General features: G+C 38.8%; 1 protein-coding gene across 8 annotated transcripts in view; it reads right to left on the bottom strand.

Annotated features, from left to right (window-relative positions):
* The window catches only part of PPARGC1A (PPARG coactivator 1 alpha), a 609701-nt gene that overhangs the window by 9065 nt on the left and 580110 nt on the right, over positions 1-20526 (bottom strand). For all 8 annotated transcript variants that reach the window (XM_070613065.1, XM_070613067.1, XM_070613063.1 and 5 more), the window contains 5 exons: positions 11250-12165; positions 10603-10707; positions 10330-10450; positions 734-855; positions 250-401 (listed from right to left, as the gene is read on the bottom strand). In XM_070613065.1, the coding sequence (XP_070469166.1) occupies positions 250-401; positions 734-855; positions 10330-10450; positions 10603-10707; positions 11250-12165 (1416 nt within the window). The remainder of the gene's footprint in view (positions 1-249; positions 402-733; positions 856-10329; positions 10451-10602; positions 10708-11249; positions 12166-20526) is intronic.

Here is a 20526-nt window from a genome sequence, read left to right as displayed (position 1 = left end):
TCAGAATTTCAGCATCTGGGCAGATAGTACAAAGAAGTTACTTCTTCCCTTTGTTGCCAAAACTTGAGCCCTTTGCTTCTGCAACTATCTCATACATTAAAAAAATAAAACATAAGATAAATCTGTATTCAGATATTCCCTCTAGCAAAATAAAGTGAAGATCCAGCCCAACATGCCTATGGTTTACATTTGCTTCCATTTTGAGCTCTACATATGGATTCCTCATTCTATGTACAATAAAATCCATACCTAGGTCTGCATAGTTAGACTTGAAAAATTGCTTGCGTCCACAAAAGTACAGCTCGAAGTCAGTTTCATTCGACCTGCGCAAAGTGTATCCATTTTCAAGGGCAGCAAAAGCATCACAGGTGTAACGGTAGGTAATGAAACCATAGCTGTCTCTGCAATGGACAAAGAAGAGAAGTTCAAAGCTAGTGAGGAAGCATTAGCATATATGACTGTAACCCTTTCCACTTTGGGAGACCTCGCTGGTGCCAACGTCTGAACCACTGCATCCATTTATCAGTGTGATTGTCCTGTCAAGCAGCTAAATACTTATTTCTGGGACAGGAAATCTCAACTAGAAAGATTAATAAATAGGGATGAAAGAAAATAAATAAGGTTCTGAACTCAACATGTCATCTGTCAAAGCATTCCCATCCTAGTAATCTTATGGCCATAATTTTTTACATATGTCAGCTTCTAAACAAGAAATAATCTTGAAGATTCTCACCCATCATCCCGCAGATTTACTGTGCACTCTTCAATTTCACCAAAAACTTCAAAACGGTCCCTCAGTTCTGTCCGTGTCGTGTCAGGTCTGATTTTACCAACATAAATCACACGACGTTCTTCCTGGCGGGGAGGGGAATAAGGAGAGACTTGCTAGTTCTGGAGATAGGAAGGAAGTGGAACCTCTAGAAACATCCATAAATGTACGATCATGCATAACAAGAGCACACAGAGCATGCCAATGAAAGTAAAACATATACTAAAACTGAGTGAAAGACTACACTTGAACCAAGTTTTACTTTCTATTTCTTCAATATCACTCTCTCCTTCACATGCGCTCTCTTCTGCATCTCACTCTCTTCTACTTTTTCTATCCATCCCTGTTCTTCTCTCACATGAACTTTTGTGTATGAGAAAATAAATATGTGTAATGTGATCTTTTTATCACTGAATAGCTGAACAATATCTATTAAATACTTTCACACTTGTAACTTTATTAATCTTCAAAATCGGTAAGGAACTGACCTGGCTTGCAAAACTGTTGAATTTCTCATCAACTCAGAATTCTAACAATGAGATGTACAAATTTGACATCCCTCAAAATAATGATTCTTAAACTCTAGTATAAATAAAAATTACCTGGGGTCCTTATTAAAAATGCAAATTATTGGGGTTTATCCTAGCTGAATTGAAAAAATATTTGAAGATAGTGTTCAATGATCTTCATTTTTAACAAGCACATCCCAGTGATTCTGATACAGGCAGTCCAAAGACAGTAACTTGAAAAGCACAGTTTTAAAATATAGACTATTCTAAACTATGGGTCTCTGAAATAAGAGCTATAAAAGAGGCTATAAATTTCGCTTTGCAAATGAATCTTATTTTAGGAACAGACTAGAAGGGTGTGGCCTAATTTTCACAAGTGCAATCAATATCATCATAATCTGAAAGTCATCAACAATTTATAACCTACAAAATATGGAAAGAATATTTGACACCTTGACAATGATTTCCTTTTTTAAATAACATGACTGCACGCTTAGTGTAAGATGCAATCCTCTACCTCTTGTGCCAAGAAGACAAAGCCAAAGGTGATGATGTCACTCAAAACTGAGAAAAAGTTTTTCAAGAATGTAAGGAATTACTATAAAGAACATGCTTACCAACTAGCTTATACGTCTATCAAGAACAAACAAGAATAAAATGAACTTAATGTTGCGGAGGTTTAAGTGCGATGGAAACAAAGACGGGGAAACACAGGACTAAGGTACAGATTTAGTCTGCCCAAGAGTTTTCTCTGGATGTACTGAGAGTATCCTGTCTCGGATGATGAAAAAGTAATTTAGGCTTAAGGCAAAGAGATTTCCTATGTTATTTACTGAGTGTCTTTCCTTTACATATGCTCAGTACTCAGCAAAGGGCCTGGCAAAGAGTGGGCATTCAATAAGCAGTTGTGAAATATAACTGAACAATTCACAGACTCTATGATATATAACCTCCTGTTTGATCTGATCAGCCATGCCTCGTTTTCTTTTACCACATGCAAAACTCATAGTTCTACTTTCATCAGGGAAGTTCCTCTGAGCTGCAGACTCAGCCAAGTAACTGACATCTCAGGTTGGATGTCCCCAGAGCACCTCAAGCTAGACCAACATTACCCCAAACCAAACTCTCCCTGTTCTGCTCTCTCCCTAATGAGTCTTTCTCCATTGTTCTTGTATCAATGAAGCTAATACCATCTAACCAGTGATTCCCGACAAAAACCTGAGTGCCTTTCTTGATTCTTCCCCTCCACATATCCAATCACTCATGAAGTCCTGCTGATTTTTACCTCCTAAATCTCGCTCTAATATGCTTCTTTACATATCCCCTGAACCAAACTACCAGCATCTCTTTCTTGACTAGTATAACAGCTTCTTAGATCCTGTGTCTACATTTACCCTCCTCCAATCTATTCTTTCACTTCAAGCAGAATAGTCTTTGCTAAAGTAGCAGGAATCTGATCATGCCAATTAACATCTAAAACCTTTCAATGGCTTCTCATAACTTTGGGAGAAAGACTTAAATCAGTAACAGGACCTATCAGGCCCAGCATGGTCTGGACCTGTCTTCATCAAGAGCTGTATCTCCCACATCCCATTCTTTTCTTTACTCTATTTTCCAACCACATTGAGCTTCTATCAGTCCCTAATATACACTGTGGCCCCTTCTTTCCAAAGTCCTTTGCACAAACTGCTCCCTGCCACTTGGAGCATCCCTTCCACACTGACTATTCCTCCCCTCCACCAACATACACATACTGTCTAGAATTACATTGAACTCAACAATCATTTCCTTTGTGAGACTTGAGACGAGGTCTGGCTTCCTATTAGTTACTCTTATAGTACACGCTGATTCTCCTTTGTAGTTTTATGCCCAATTGTGATTAAATAATTAATAGCTTATTCATTGTTTAATGTCTATCTCCCCCTACAATGGAATCTTCATGAAAGCAGAGACCATATCTCTCCTATTGACTAAAATATTTAAAGGGTAACTAAAACATAACAGAATCTCAATATTTGTTGAAAAATATATCAACAGCCAATGAATTAATCATTTTTAACACTTAGCCCGTATCCTTCATTACATCAAAGATGCCTAAGTGTAGTCTCTACTCTCTGAGACTCTCTAAGACAATAGAGAATGAAAGCCAGATTTGGTGCCTTATCACAGGAAAAAACTTGCCCAGGTGGCTCAGCTGAGTGAATTAACAAGGTTTCCACGATTTGTTTTTAGAGGTTTCAGTGTAAGAAGTATGGAGTAGCTACATGTTTGCAGGACTCTCCCTCTTAAAAAGTACCCCTGAAAATCAGAGGTGGGGCTCTACTGCAACAGTTGCTAAAACACAATTTCTCCGACAATAGTTATTGAGCCTAAATAACTGGCCAGAGGAAGTACAGCACAGAGCAGGCTGCCTGATTTGCTTCCATGTAGATTGTATGTCTCAATTGAAGGTGGTAATTGCGTTGTTCCAAAGCACCCAGCACATCCTGGAGCTAATAAATATAAACGGATGGTGAGGCTCATCCTGGGGCAGTGTTGTACACTTGAGCAATGGAATCATAACACCACATTCCATTCTATTTACGCAGCCAGCTCTAGCCAAACAGCCAAATGTGATGGGACTGTTATCTAAACTTCCTGGCGCCTGCTTGCATGGGTGTTAGGGACTTTTTTTTTTTAATGAGCCTTTTAAGGAAGGTTACTACTGTATAGAGAAAAAGGAGGGGGAAATGCAGAAGAGAGAGAAAGAAATTGAACCATCACAAAGAAATTGCTCAACTACCATAATGGAAATACACACAGCCTACGTATTCAAGGAAATTCGAAGTTAAAGCTAAAATCGACCATATGCACGTCCATATGCAGACTTATTGGGACAGTCTCTGAATTGCTTCTTTATACAAAGTTGTATGCAACAATGATTCCACAAAGAAGATAAACCAGAGGACCTTTTATATTGGATACTGATCCATTCTGCAGTAAAAAGAAGACACGATCTAGATGAGACAAACAGAAATACAAAGGGCTGATCCACAGTCACTTAAATTACCTATTTGTCTATCATCTCATTTTATGAAACACAGGAATGAGACCACGTCTTGCTACCTTACAAAGATCAGAGATTGAATATATGTTGAAATTCCCATTTGAGAAAATAATTAGAGAGTTTGGTTTTCCTCACGCTAAAAATGAAATTCAAAGGCATCTGAAGGCCTAAAAAGTAAAGTCAAAAATCTTCCCAAAACTGGCCAAAATGTCTAGCAAAGAACCGATTATTTTCAGCATGGTACAGTTTTATTAGATAGATGAATAGATTCCATATCTTTAAAAAACCTTAACATTTGCAGCCAATTTTTCAAGACATTAATTTCTAAACAGGAGATGAAAGGAAAAGAAATCAAAATGCTTAATAACATTTCCAAGTTCTTAAAGGCTTGGAGGAACTCTAAACCTTTGGAAAAAGCTCCTTGAAAAATGATTTTCAGACCAGTTTTCACTATTGAGGAGGATGGAACATTTATCAAATATCTTTTAGCTTCAATTTTCACAAAGCTAGTTTGCTGAGGGGGTGGATAATAAAAGCAAAGATTTACGTTGCATTAACAGGTATAGTAAATCCTCATTATATCAAAACACAGGGGATAAATAAAGAAAAAAACCTGACTGAATGAACTGACTTTGCATTATCAAAATCTTTATCAAAAAGAGTACAGAGCCTCCCAGTTAACTGGGGAAAACATCCTATGGTTGTTTCTCATCAAAAAATAAGCTACTCCTGGTAAAAGGGACTTGGCTAAGAAAAAAAGGAAATTAGTAGGAAGACTAACATTTATTCAACTCTAATATATGCCAAGTACAGCGCTTGATGCTTTTTTATGGGTTATCTCACTAAAATGCTCTGCAATGCTAGGTAACAACAAGGAACCATCTGATATAATTTAGATTTGGGTTCTCAGTACTTTTATTCTACACTTCCAAGTCCGAATAATGTAAAAATCCCTCCTCCTATGCTAAGGAAACTGCTTGCCAACTTTGGCAATGAAAGGTGTGTGTCCATTTCCAGATTAGCTACAATCTGACTTCCACAAAAATCCCAAAGACATTACAAATACTACAGATGAGATGAATGTATAAAAGTCATGCCATTTCTAGAGTGAATGTTGCAGCTAGGCCCGCTTCCTAAAAGATAAAGTGAGAGGAGTGGATGGTCATAAAAAGGCACGATGGACAGAAAGAAATGCCAAACTTTTGACAAAATGCCAAAAACAATTTTTTTCTCTCTTGTCTTCTACTGATTACACTCATCTCATTCAGTAGGCATTCCATAAGTGCCTACTGCTAGAGGCACTCTCAGGGGAGAAACAAACCTACGGCATTCAGTTTTCCAAAGTTACCCCCACCCAAGTACTATAGGAATATTCCTCCTTAGTGTCTAAGGTTGGCTAAATGTGAATAAATTCAGGTTAGTCTACTTAAGAGCTAACATGCAAGTAAGAACTAAGATGTAAGCAAACAAACTGATAAATCAGAAAACGTTAAAATTATAGACTGAGAATATGTATAACTACTTTTGATAAAACTGATCATTTCTAAATAGTGAACTTAGACTCAAAACGTAACAGATATTCACCCACATGAACTATCTCTTGAAAAAGGCATGTATAGAAAATATTACTTTCTCCAAAAAGATAACTACAGAGAAATTATACAATTTTTTTTTTCATTTGGAAGAAGCTGATAATTATCAGTAATGATGCACTGGTCCTGGGTCCTGGGCTGCACACTGACCAAGAAAGAAGAGAAATGAAATGGTACGGTCATTGCCCACGCACATCTGGTTCTGGTTTTAAGCGCTGAGCCATATCATAATGCCTGGATTCGCCCTTTAAATTAACATCTCATTATCATGTTTTCCAGCTGAAAACTGTGCAGATTGCAAATGGAATTGGACTTAGAACTCCATAAGAAATTAGAGCAGTGGCAGTTTAGACATTAAGTACTAAACTCTGGCTTGCAGAATTCCAGTGTGACTTGAATTATTTCAAGCCTATGACCCTCAGAAAGGCAGAGGGTGAATTGGTTTTTGAGAAAGAGTTTAGATGGAAATTGGAGGAAAGTAGCAACTGAAACAATGGCAATATTCAACCGCAATATGATTCTGTTAGTAATTACTAATTATTAGTCTTCTCTCATGTCTCTGACTTGGTGTACTCAAGTTGGTCTGGATAAAGACTTTTAGAGGCATAAGCACTGAAAAGTTTATAGACCTCCTAAACCATCTCCTTCTGATGGAACTCAAAATAAAAGCAATACAGAGCACAAGACAAAAGTAGCAAAGACTACTTTAATTTTGCAAAATATCAATTATTACATGATTTTAACACTACTTTTTTCATTTCCTTTTGGAGCCTCTGATTTGCTGATCCCTAAATTATTGGATTGATCTGAATTAATAGATAATCCAGCACTGCACCCAAGATATTCCAAATGATATTTGCTTCTTCTGCATTACTTTAAGCGTGTCTCAAAAGTCTGAATGGAAATCACTTACCTTACCAACTTAGGCAGACTGCCCTAGTTCCTGTAACTGTTTCATGAATGACTTTTCAAGCTAATCTAGTCAAATGAGTCAAAAATCACTGCATGTATCTCTGTGCCCAAGTTCATAAAAATATACTTCACAAATGCATTATGGCACAAGAAAGCAGATCATTCTGGGGAAGGAAATGAATCAGGAAATCTTCCTGTGGGTAAACTCATTAAATCGTCCCCCTACGCCTCCAAGACAGACTTCAAAATCTTTATCATGACCTACAGGACCCTTTAAGGATCTGGCTTCCATAGAGCCCTCCAGACTTATCTCACGCCACTCCTGTGTCCCAGTATTCAATTAAATGACTAGCAGTTTCCTCACTCTTTGCCAGAGACTTAATATGAGCTATGGCTTCTGCCTAGAATAGCAAAGTCCAATAAAATATAATGCAGCATATGTAATTTAAAATTTTCTAAGAGGGGCTGGCCCCGTGGCCGAGTGGTTAAGTTCGCGCGCTCCGCTGCAGGCGGCCCAGTGTTTCGTTGGTTCGAATCCTGGGCGCGGACATGACACTGCTCGTCAAACCACGCTGAGGCAGCGTCCCACATGCCACAACTAGAAGGACCCACAACAAAGAATATACAACTATGTATGAGGGGCTTTGGGGAGAAAAAGGAAAAAATAAAATCTTAAAAAAAAAAATTTCTAAGAGGCACATTTGAAAAATTAAAAAGAAACAAGAATTTCAATTTTAATAATATGTTTTATTTAGCTCAACATATCCAAAATATTATCATTTCAACTTGTCATTGATATAAAAAATATTAATGAGGTATTTTGCACTCCTTTTTTGTACTAAGTCTTCAAAATCCAGTCACACTTATAGTGCATCTTAATTCAAGACTAGCTGAATTTGCCGTGTAGCTAATGGCCATCATATTGGACAGCACAGGTGTAGAAAATCTTTGCCCTCCCCCTCTCTTTAGGTTTCAGATCAATCTCACCCTCTCCAAGGATACCTTCCCTCATTTTTAGGTCTAGGTGTCCGCTCATATGCACACAGTACCTTTGATGTACCTTCTACAATAGCGCTAAACACATCCTATTGCCTATTTGTATATCTTTATCTGCCAGTAGACTTGAAGCTCCCTGGATGTAGGGACCAGGTCTTAATTTTAATCCAAAGCATCTAGCAAATGTTTGTCACATAAAGAGGCATGAGTTTTCACTTATGCTAAGCAAAAATAGCATATAATTGTCCAAGTGGGAACTGGTTTAACAGTAAGTCCCAAATCTTTATATTAAGTTCTTACTGTCCATAGTTTACTGTGTTGGTAAAGTAAATAATCTCTGTCTTAGTTTTTAATCTGCTTTTTCAAAACAAAAACAAAAAAATCTCAAAGCCAAAATTCTCACAAATATCTAGCTAATTTATAATGGCTTAATGTAAGCCAAGTTGGCATACGCTATTTAAGTCATCTTTCAAAATGTGCGGATAAAGATTGTCTTAGTCAAAGAATTGAGTAAGGAACTGGTCAACATCTGTGACACAAAGGAAAGGGAGGGTGGCATCTGCTTCCAGTCTGAGCTTAGTGACCTCAAGAGTACTTTGGTCTCAGGTATCAACTATTGAGTGCAGACCAGTTACACTATTTGGTTTTTTGGGAAGAGCCAAACTAACAGAAAGACACCTCCCTCCCTTTACATGTTCTAGTTAAGTATCTGGCACTAAATTATCTTTGGAAGAAATAAAATAAGCACCTGCCATTTATCTACACAGCTTTGGTTATAGTGGTGGTGTATTTTGCCCAAATCAGCAAATATATGATGATACTATTACTCTCTCTCTTTAAAGTCATGTTTTTGGGAAGAAACATGAAGGGTTTTATAAAATAGGAATTTGCAATCACAGAAATAACTATGTTCCTACATGCTTGCCCAACATGATTCTCTTTTGTAAAGATTAACTGCAATGTGCCATATTAAAAGTCTTTGTAAACTATATGGCTATACATAAATGTGAGTTATTATAATTATTGAATAGGCTATTAATTAAATACAGCAAAATTAGAAAAATTGAATTTTTAATTTTCATTAGTCTTATTGAGTGTTAACTAATGATACTCTGGCAGATCTTAATATCACAGCTCATTTGAAAGTTGAGAAAAATGGGGAAAAGTGTTGTAATCCGCTCAAGGCCTTTGATTCAGTCTTATGCAGATTCAAAGTTAAATGGTAGCAAACACCCTAGACCTTTATCCTAAGTATTCAATTACTTCTCCCTTCTTTCTCCTTGAGTGCCTGTGATTAACAAACCTCTCAGTTAACCTTTTTCCTCTAGCTGATAACTATTGGCCAATACTTGACTTTGACTCCATTAGTCAGCTCTTTTATGTAGGTTTTCCAAGATTTTGTTGATGGTAGTGGGTTTTCTTAAAGGTATCATATAAATCTAACCTTTACAGTAAAAAGCCATTTCCTTAAACCTTGGTAAGCTTATATGTAAGATATGTCAAAAGCTGATCTTCACTGAAATGACACTTAGAAGCTAGCACAGACGAGCAGCTGCAATGAACCAAAGCAGTGCCATTTCTGATTGATTAGTCAGGGCTCCCTAGAGCACTGTGTTGGGAAAGACCCAAAGTCTCTATGAGGGCTCAGTGGGAAAGAATTCCATAATTGATTAGTAATGTCTGCCATGAACAAGACTGGATGCTGACAATTGGAGTGCGTCATTTTTGCTATCCAAAGTTGATTGATACGCAACAAGGGGTAAAGTCTACCCATTAGTAAGCAGCTGCTAAAAAGGTACTGATCCACAGAGAACAAACAGGTGTAACATAATCTAGATATTTATACCAAAGGGTCAGTACTGTCTATATGTCAAGTAAATGTAATACCCACAGTAAGTGATACCAAAATACCCAATGGGCTATTGGAAAGTAGTTTGCAAGAAACGTGGATGTGTCAACTACCCTGTTAGGTGTTGGCCCAGCACAAGTAAGAAATGATGAGTTTCTTAGCAAGTCTTCCTCTGCTGCCTCCTTTAAATCTAACTTGAACCCAGTCTCTTCACGGACAATCCAATCCTATCCTCACATCTGCCAAACAGCAAAAACTGAAACCAAACGGCAATATCTCCTCGTTTTCCATTCAGAGACGAAGCAGCAAAGAACAGTAAGCACAGCTCATCCTCTAACCAGATGGAACCAGTATTTGGCTAAATAAATCTCTGCTCCCTCCATTTCTGAACCCCAAAGTTGGAAACAGTAATGAGCTTCGAGATGAATGAGAAATATGAAGTACGAATGAGAAATATGCTGATTTAACATTTTGTTTCCAAATAACCTGTGTTAAGAGGGATTGCGGACTCTTTGATGTTGTAAAGCCAAAAGGCTGAATATTGCACATTCTAAGAAAGCCTTAGCTTCAGTTTATTTTCTAATCTACAAAAACAAAAGAAAAAGAAAAGAAAAGAAACCCTCCTTTAAAATGAAAGTTAGCTCCAAGCTGCTTACAATTGCCTTCTGCCTCTGCCTCTCCCTTTGTTTGGCCCTTTCAGACTCTCGCTTCTCATACTCTTTGCGGTACTCTTCCCTCTTCAGCCTCTCATGTTGATATTCCTCGTAGCTGTCATACCTGAGAAACATAACTTCATCATTAAGTCAACCACCTCCATTTGCATGAGCAAAATGAATAATAAACGGGGGAGGGGGGAGGGTTTTAGATAACATCTTGTCATCTAAAGGAGGGGATGAGAGGAGCGGAAGGCAAACGGCACGCATCATTACCTGGGTCTACGGCTGTAGGGCGATCTTGAACGTGATCTCGCGCACAGGGGAGAATTTCGGTGTGTGCGGTGCCTGCAGTGGCTTGACTCATGGTAGTAGCAAGATCTGAGAGAGAGAAGAAAAACACAAAGGGCATTTGCCGCTGCCACTGAACCCCAGTTTATCGGCACGACTGAATATGCTCTGGAACACCGTTTTACGTAAACCGGCTTTTTCTTCCTAGCTCCTAGTGAGATTTTCCAATGACAGTTTGTGATCATCTAGTCAGCTTAGAAGTCTGGGAGTGATGTGTGCTCTCCCAGCGTCTCTTACTGATGTTAACACGGAACGCCAGTCTGTTACACTGTCAGCTCTATCTTGTGTGGATCTCCACTACCCTGGCACAGGGAGCTCTCTAGGTAATGGAAAAAGTTAGATGAGCAAGTCTCTTACAAATGCTCTCTCTGATCTGACTGGCTCAAGGCACTGTGCTCAAGGCTGACAGATTTAAGAGAAGACGGGAGGAATGCATGTGGAACAACGATCTGATTAGTTCCAGCAGCACTGGGAATGTAGTGGTGAGGGGCTGGGCTGTCTGTGGGTTTTGAATGTGTTTTTTGAATTCCTGGGAGCACCTTATGCTTTGGGTGGGTTTTGACAAGGTTTACCTTGAAGAGGATCTACTGCCTGGGGACCTTGATCTTGACCTGGAATATGGTGATCGGGAACACGACCTGTGTCGAGAAAAGGACCTTGAACGAGAGCGCATCCTTTGGGGTCTTTGAGAAAATAAGGATTTGGGTGGTGACACGGAATCTCTACATGGAGAGTTAAAAGACGAACAAGAAGGCGACACATCAAACAATGAATAGGATTGCGTGCCATCCCAAGGGTAGTTCAGTTTATCACTTTCATCTTCGCTGTCATCAAACAGGCCATCCATGGCTAGTCCTGAATTTATAAACATAGGTAGTTTGGAGAATTGTTCATTACTGAAATCACTGTCCCTCAGTTCACTGGTCTTGTCTGCTTCGTCGTCAAAAACAGCTCGACTGGGATGACCGAAGTGCTTGTTCAGCTCAGCTCGGATTTCCTGGTCTTGGAGCTGTTTTCTGGTGCTGCAAGGAGAGACCTGCTTGCTCCCCTCCAAAGTCTCTCTCAGGTAGCACTGGTCTGAATCTGTAGAAGAACAAATCTGCCCCTGCCAATTGGAGGAGGCATCTTTATATTCTAGTTTTCTAGAGTCTTGGAGCTCCTGTGATATATTAATGAGTATTTCCGTTTTGGAATTAATTGACTGACAATAGTCATGGTCACCAAACAGCCGTAGACTGGGCCGCTTGGCCTTCCTTTCCTCGTGTCCACTGGTGAGCACTGAGGACTTGCTGAGTTGTGCGTACAACTCAGACTGCTCGGGCCCTTTCTTGGTGGAGTTATTGCCTTGGGTACCAGAAGGCTCACTGTACCGGGGCTTCTTTGATGGCGGAGGGACCACAGTCTTGCAAGAGGACTTCAGCTTTGGAGAAGCCCTGAAAGGGTTATCTTGGTTGGCTTTGTGAGGAGGAGTTGTGGGTGGAGTTAAGCCTAAGGTGAGAAAAGGAAAAAACAAAAAGGAAGAGAAAAAGAGAAAAGAGACAGAAATAATGTTCTTCAATGCCAGGGTACATTTCCTAACTTTTCCAAGATTCAGACAATGGTTAAAACTGAGTGAAGAAGAAACTAAATTCATGACAAGCCCTGAAAAAGTAACTCTTTCCCTAACCCTCTGTCACCAAGAAAAGATGGATCTACGATGCCAGGCAGCAGTGAGAGCCATAATATTTTGTGTTTCAAACACCAAGGCTAACAGATCCTGCTTTCCAGAAAACATTAACGCATCACTACTGGCCTCCACGGCCCCAGGCATTACCAGAGCCTGCATTTTCAAGGGCATCATATAGTCTGCGCTATGGAAAATTAACGCAGTGGGACTCAGGGGAATTACAGAGTAGCTTTGGTAGCATTTGTCTCCAAAGAACGCTGTGAAGATGCAGGTGGCTCAAGGCTTTTTGTCCAATCAAGGAAATCTACCTGTGGAGCCAAAGCATTAGGCAACTTAAAAAAAAAAATAAAAAGATGGGATGACAGCAAATGTGTGGCAGCGTGGGAATGACGTAGGCAACTTCAAAGTCAGTCCAGTAAAATACAGCAGACGCATGCAGAGAACTAGACAACTCCACAACTTGATGGCAATGATTCCTTGTCTCCACAGTTCATTAACTTAGTAAACCATGGCTAATGTAGGTATAATACATTCTTGTAAGCATAACTAATACATTCTGTCTAAAATATGGTTCTGCAACAGAAACCTAAGTGAACAGGAGCACTAAATATTGCAGTGCCAGCAGACCGTTTTATTTAGAGCACAACAGCAGGGTGGGGTATGAGGCTGAAGGATTGAAAAGAATCCAAGCTTCAGCAACTAATTAAAAAAATGAAACGGAAAGGAAGAAGGGGCAGAACTCATTAGTTATTGCCATTCCTGATTTTTTACCAAAGAGCAGAAAATTCCATCAGAAGTCATTGTGAGAGAGTCTGTGAAGCAGGGTTGCCTCCATTACGTTTCACCCCTTTGTAAGTCGTACTCATCGCTCTGTGCTGAGGAAGAATAATTGTGAAACGACTCCAGACTCCAAGGAACTTTGAAGAAGGGCAGGCTGGAGTTCAAATGACTTTATGCTTACAAGGGAACATTTTAGTTTACAATACACTTTCTATTTCGGAGGATGGGTGAACACGACTCAGCAAGAAAGAACTTCAAGTCCACTACCAAGCCTGGGGGGAGACTTAAGGCAACTGCACGTTTCAAGGAAACGCAGAGAAATTCTACCTCGCTGGGAAAAAAAAAAACATTACATATATAAAGAACGAAGTAGGTCACTGAAAGCCACCCGAAATTTTGGTATGAACAGAAGATGCTGTCTCTCTCTCCTACTTTACAATAAAGAGATGGAAGAAATTAATCTTTTCTCCAAGATAAAATATTTTATGCCAATATTTGGCAATTTTTATTATGCATAGCAAATTCTCCCTAAAGGAGGGAAGAAAAGATAGAAAAATGCAAAGTGGTTTGACTCTGAGAATCCATCCCAGAAAAGTTTAGAAAGACAGAGAAATGCAAACACGAAGAGAAGAGACACACTGACTCTCCAAAAAGCCTCCCTTCGTTAGCAGCCTACTGTATGTCTACCCCTCTCTCTGCTTCTAGATAATAGGGAGGTGACATATTATTGACTGCATCACCTGCCTCGCTGAAGCACACTCTCCCTTTGTTCTTTCTTTCATGGACAAATACATCTTTTACACAAGCTAAGAAATTCCTATATGGTCAATCTTTTCTTCTGCCTCTCTTTTTTTCCTTCTTTTCTTTACCTTTTGCACTGTCCTATTCATACATACTGACTTCTACCTCACGCTACCTTCAATTACATGACAACATATGTAAAGATATTAATGCCCAGCAAAGATATAAGTTCTCAAATATTTCTCACGGGCAGCTAAGATGCCCAAAGAAATAAAGATGAATAATCTCTCTTTGCTGAGTGAGTAACAAAATATTCCAAATGATGTAGCCGTTGAACTGGGGGAAATGACATTCAACATTCTAAAATCCAACTCCATAAAGCTTTTCATGGTACCACAATTAGAGTAAATTAAATACCAAATTTAGGGTAAATACCAAAATTAGGGTAAATTTTACTTTTCCAATAATTTACTGCCCAGATCACTCATTTGATACTTATCAGCTATTGCTACATATTCCTGCTTATCTTTTTTGAATGTGAATTATATCTTTTCTCTCCAAATAGATTAGAAACTCTCAGTGGAAGGTCGCTTGGGCTTATTTTTGCAAAAAATTTTACTCACTTTTATTTTTATTTTTCTAGATCCACCTTCAGTAGCCGGTCTCACATTTCAGTGGCCCAAGGATCGCTTGGGAAGCTGGTTAAAGATTTTTAATGAAGTAGTTCACAGCCCACATATGGAGAGCCACTGTCCTAGAGAGCCCATGACACACTCGCTTGTACTCAGGTATATGTATTTTGACTGACATTGTAGACTTATAAAAAGAAACCATAAACTTCAGAAACACCAAATTAGGCCACTATTAAAGAGAGACTACTTCTAAAAATAGCTCAGCTATCTAGGGATTTTAAATATAGAAATTCTTTTTAGTCTTGAACATTTGAAACCCTTGTCCTAGTACCTAAGCTCATTATCGCTTAAATAACTGATTCTCATGTTGCTCCTGGGAGTGGCAACATCCTGATTGTAGTTTCTTGGAGTTAAAAACAAAGCCTTTCACCTCCTTCACATATTGTACAGGCTGTGGCAACTGAACAGCCATTCACTGAAGACCTACTATGTGTTGGATACTATGCCGGATGCTGGTATTTCAGAGACTCAGCCCCAAGGACTTCATGGTTCTTTTTTAATAAAGAGACAATTCTTTTAAATTTGAAGTAAGTATATTTTCTTGCATATAAGCTTAAAATTTACAGAAATACTCTGAGATAACAAAATATATCCTGTGAGGGAAAATCTCAGGGCTGTAAATTTCTGTTGGCACTCCTTGTTAAAACAAATAAATAATACTTGCTTAGTGGATAGAAATTATCTTAGGATTAGTGAGTAGGTGGGAAGGGAAAATAAGTCAGATAATTCCCTAAACTTTTTCTGTTTACTGAAACATCTTTAATCAGAGAATACCTTAGAGAAAGACTGAGAAATCTCAAGGATCACAAGACTTAACATCACCAGTGCCTAGTTCAAAATCTATTTTCGGATACAGTTGAGACCCAAAGCAAAACAATACGAAGCAAAATGAAAGTGTCGGAAGCATTTTTTTTCTTTTAACATAGTGTCAAACTTTTAAGAGCTTTGATGGGACAGGAAACCCCCTTGCTGCCCCTGAACTAATTGGATTTCTCTAACCCCATCTCCCCTACCCAGAATTTCTTCCCCTGTGGTAGGAGGGCAGTCAATACTCAATTCCTTAATGCCATTACCTTTGCTCATCTTCCCACTAATCGCCAGACTCTCCGTTTCATCCCACAAGCCTAAATCAACAGTGCTAATGCCTCCCATAACCTCCGGATTATTTCCTGTGTGTTGATTTTCTGGGGAATGTGTACATTTTGGTGTTGACAGTACAAGGTATATTCCATGCTCTCTCTTGAACTTAGCAGGTTTTGACAGATTTATGTGAGGACAGATGGCCATTACAGGCTGAAGGCTGACAAGAGGCAGTTCAGAGCATTGTTAACACACTTGCACAAACTCTCAGCAGTGCAGCGCTGTGCAGAATGTAATTCAGACTATAGCTTTTTTATTGCTGCCTATTTTCTTTTGTCAAAAGAGCCTGCTGTGCAGAGCAACAAATGGCTGCTATTACCCAGAATGTAATGGGTGTCAGACAAATCACGTAACACAAACAATCAAGAGTATGTAGGTCATATTTCAACAGAGCACAACCTTAGCAATATTTATGATTACCGCATTGAAATGTGCTCTATAATAAACAAGGGCCTCTACATCACTCACACTTACGCACTTCTGCACAGCAAATCTGGGAGAAGTGGTACACACTCTAGAGTCATCTTTTTAAACAGCCCTTTTATTTAAAAAAAATCAGAGACAAGTTTTGTTTGGTTTGGTTTTTCATTACGTGCCATAAAACGATTTTCTTTGAGGAGTTCTCTTTTGGGTTTGTTTGTTTAATTGAATGACTCTGATGAACGGTGACTCCTCTGCTCTGCTTTTCGTGCTCTACTATCCACCCAATGACTTCAGCAGGATTGTTTTAAATAGTTTAGAACATTTTAGAGAATCTACTGCTAAATCTGTGACTGGCTTTAGAGTTTATTTGACAGCGGGATTTTTCTTAAGTCACATGTCAATTCAGATATTTCTTAAGGAAAAACAATGAGAAGATAAGTTTCTAATTTGCTAAAAAACTCACCAAAAAAGGAAAATGGGCAAAGAGAGGGATGCGACTTGTTCTACTCACATATTTTAGGCCTCAAGAACTTGGAGTGGGTGTCAAGAGAACATAGGAAGGGCTGATACTCACTGTGAACCGTTACTGCTACACCAGTTGTTAAAATATTCCACTGATAGAAGCTCCTCCTGTGCCCTCACTCCACCCTCGACATCCACAAGGACTCACCGGAGCTCCATAAGAGCCAGCACCCAAGGTGTTAACACTTGGCACAGAGGGGCCTCCCACATCCTGCTCTGACTGAGTGTGCCCCTGTCTTGACCGCTTTTTAAGTATTTCCTATAACACCCCTGCTTACTGGGGAACAAACTGGCCTTGCAGGACAGCTTCAGAACATTCCTATGACATGTGCCTAATTCCCCAATTCTTGCTCATAGAAGATGAAGATATTATCAACCAGCCCTCCCGCACTTTCCTACAAAGCTGGGGCAGAAGAGGGAAGCAGGGAGGGGGTGAGGGGAATCTGTCTTTCCAGGCAAACCCCTCAAGTTGATAGGAAAGAGGAAATTGCTTCATTATCCTTAAAAGAAATTGAACAGTATCATTTTGACAAAAGAAAACTGAGGAACAAAGGAATTACCTTACCAGATGTTGGGTCAAGAAGAATGAGATTAAAAACAGAAAATGAAGGCTATGGTTGAAATATGGAAGAAATTCCTGACAGTCAGAGTTGCCAAACATTGGAATGGACTGTAAAGAGGATTTGTCGGGTCTCTCTCTCTTAGTCTTCAGGCACAGGAATGGATTATATGACCTGTCACAATCACTTTCCATCTCTCTGGTGCTGTGGTCTTCTTTTTAAAACTATCCACTACCACTCATATTTTGCTTTGGTCTATTTCCCAAGGATAAGTCACATACAAAAGAAGAATATACTGAAAGAGTACAGCAAATTTATGCTGTTTGTTAACATTCCATCCAGCAGAATAAACTTTTGGGAGGAAGTCCCAAAAAGACAATATAAAACTACACATAAAAGAAGAATAAGTTACAAATTGATTGGTTAATGAGTGTTTCTTTTAAGCACAAGTCCACTGAAGTACACTTTGAATGACTGCTCATTTAAACTGAGGGAAAACATTAAATGAAAAATAAATGACACCAAATCGCACGTCCACTATCATCAAAACCATGGGGAAAAAACATACCAATGGAGGAAAAAATTGCTAAGACCTAGTGCGTAATGTGATGAGTTGCCTGATTATTTTGTTCTTCTCATTTCCCTAATTGTTTATAAGATAGTTATATTGCTTTTTATTACTTTTACAGTAATAATGATAAAAGCAATTTATATACATATGAAATTTTGAGGTCAGTCACTTTGGTCCCTAACCAAATTCCTTCACGTCTTGCGGTTAAAACTATCATCTTGTTGAGCTGACATTGCTTTGCCATTCCCAATTCAGAAACAAAAAGAGTCTAGCACTCTGAAAATCTCCATATGCAATAGATTTAAATGCCTTCTGCCAAAAGAGCATTCTCTTTTCTCTCATCTTGCTTTACTAACAGCTATTTTGAAATCAAATTAGTTTTTACACCTGTAAAAGAGAAGCGGTATTTTTTATCAGTCAAAATGAGCTAGTTTAGGACAATCACAAAGTCAGACCAGCTGGCGATACCTAATAAAGCAAACTTCCTAGCTCATCCCTCCTGTTTCCCAAAGACTCCGCAGATGGGGCACAGGGATTATGCTGGAGGTCTTAGAATTTTGTTGACTCTTTACATTTCCACTTAAATATTCAGAAAATTTCACTGAAAGTAAAGAGTACAGTGAAAGAAGACACCAGAAAGGCCTGGGCAACAGCTTGATCTATTTCCTCTGCCACAACCAAACAGATTAAACATGCAGACGGAGGATCAACAAATCAACAACATGAATGCTGTTTCCACCCTGTCCACCCCCTGCTGCACCTATGGCAGACATCACTAATTGATCATGACATTCCCACTGAGTACAGACTTGGCCTTAGAATGCTTCTCAACACAATGCTCCTGGCAGCCAATACTAATCAATGACACTTGGCAAGTGAAATGAAATCTATTTAACATAACAGATGTCAACTACTATCCTTAAAATTGAAACTTTAGCAAAGAAACATAATCTCTACTCAGACAGAACTGCTTTGAACCCAGGGTCCACCACAGAGCTAGAACCAACATACAGCTTTTTCCTCAAAAATTAAGTGGGCAGAGAGTCAAAAAAGATAATATATGAAGTGCCTATTAGGGAGTGCCTAACCTCTGGAATGTGTAGTAATAGTGAAGCAGCTGATGTTGAGAGAATATCAAAGAGGAGATCTTTCTGCCCTGATTTGGTACATTCCACATTCACACCAACAGTAGTATATTCTTAATTTCATGGGGAATTAAGGGGCTTTGCTACAAAAAGAATACATAACTTTAGATATGAGAGTGCCAAAGAGGAGACAACATTAAGGTCAATGAAAGGGAACAGAAAAAGATAGTCAAAAGTTGAAAAGATGAGCAGCTAGGTAGAATGACCTCAGTAGATGAAGTTAACATAGAATTAGTAATTAAACAGCTAATATTTATTCAACACATATGCTGGCTCTCGACTAAGCCTTTTTCATATTTTATCTCATTTAATCCTCACAGTGACTCAATAAGATTCAAGTACTGTTATCATCTGCATTTGATACATAAGGATCCCGAGTCTTATCAAACTCATTAAGTTGAGCAAAGGCCATACAGTTAGATGGGGGTAGATCAGAATTTGAACGTGGGTTTGCCCAAAATCAAAGCCAAGGTTTTGCCCAACTTTACTAAGCTAAACTGTCTGCCCTTTTAAAATCATAATAGACTACTTTTATTTGGAGCTTTGCTGCTTATAAAGTATATTAATTCAGATCGAACCACATGAAACTGCCATTTTTGTATGTCAAACATTGTTGAATATAGGCAATTTTATGTTTCAACCCATATTTTCGTCCTTAGAGTCAGACAGTGATCTCATTTGGGAATTATAAATTTGACTTTAAAATTGAGGAAACTGAGCTCTAGAAAAGATTAAGGACATAGAAAAGTCTTAGCAATTAAAAGATGAAGCAGGGAAAGTATATACCCCATCTTCTTGTTGCTTACAGACTTCCCTGCCCATGCCAAATTCATTTTTACCTAAACATCTCTGATTTCCTGCCTTCCTGCTTCTGCTCCATCAGTATCTTCTCCCCTTTCTACCTGTACACTTCAAAATCTGATACAAATATGTTTCTCCCTTAAGGCTGCCCAAGTCAGTTTAGCCTGTGAAGAGCTCAATTTCCTCCAAACTCCTTTCCATAGATCACCTCTGTCATTCGCTGCATAATGGTGTTGCCTGAAAGCTTCTTTCAGTCCCGACCTGTCTTTATAATTCTTCTCAATCTTCCGCACAATCATTGTATTTAACTTGAAGACACGTTACAGGGTTCCCTTTGATAACTTCTTTTCACCCTTTGCTAATTCTCTTGAGGCACAGTCAGTATTTGTCACATACTCCAAACACTACTACACAACAAATTTTACTAAAGATTGTTAGAGGAGATGGAGATCATAAACATCACATATTGCATAGCATTTCAAACCCACATTATCTCATTCAAAAAAAGCCTCTCCTCCTCTGCACACCACTCTTCAGGCAAGCCAAACTTCTCCTTCTAGCCTCCTTCAGCATCTTCCAAGTTCCTCCTCATCTCCTTGTTTTCCTGTAGCTCTAAATTCCTTCTGTGAGGTAATGCAGTTCGGTCATACCTCAGCTTCCCCAGTTTGTATCTTCACTCTTATAACCACCACACTCAACAAACTAAAAACCACCCTTTGGGCCCACCTTTCTTAGAAGGTAGCAAAACATCATCAATAATAAATAATATTTTCCCTTCATGCTACTCGTACAATGTGTGTTATTTTCC

Source organism: Equus przewalskii, chromosome 3 (assembly GCF_037783145.1).
Source record: "Equus przewalskii isolate Varuska chromosome 3, EquPr2, whole genome shotgun sequence".
Lineage (NCBI taxonomy): Eukaryota > Metazoa > Chordata > Mammalia > Perissodactyla > Equidae > Equus > Equus przewalskii.
Note: the sequence above shows the minus strand (reverse complement) of the source record. Positions and strands in the feature narration are given on the sequence as shown.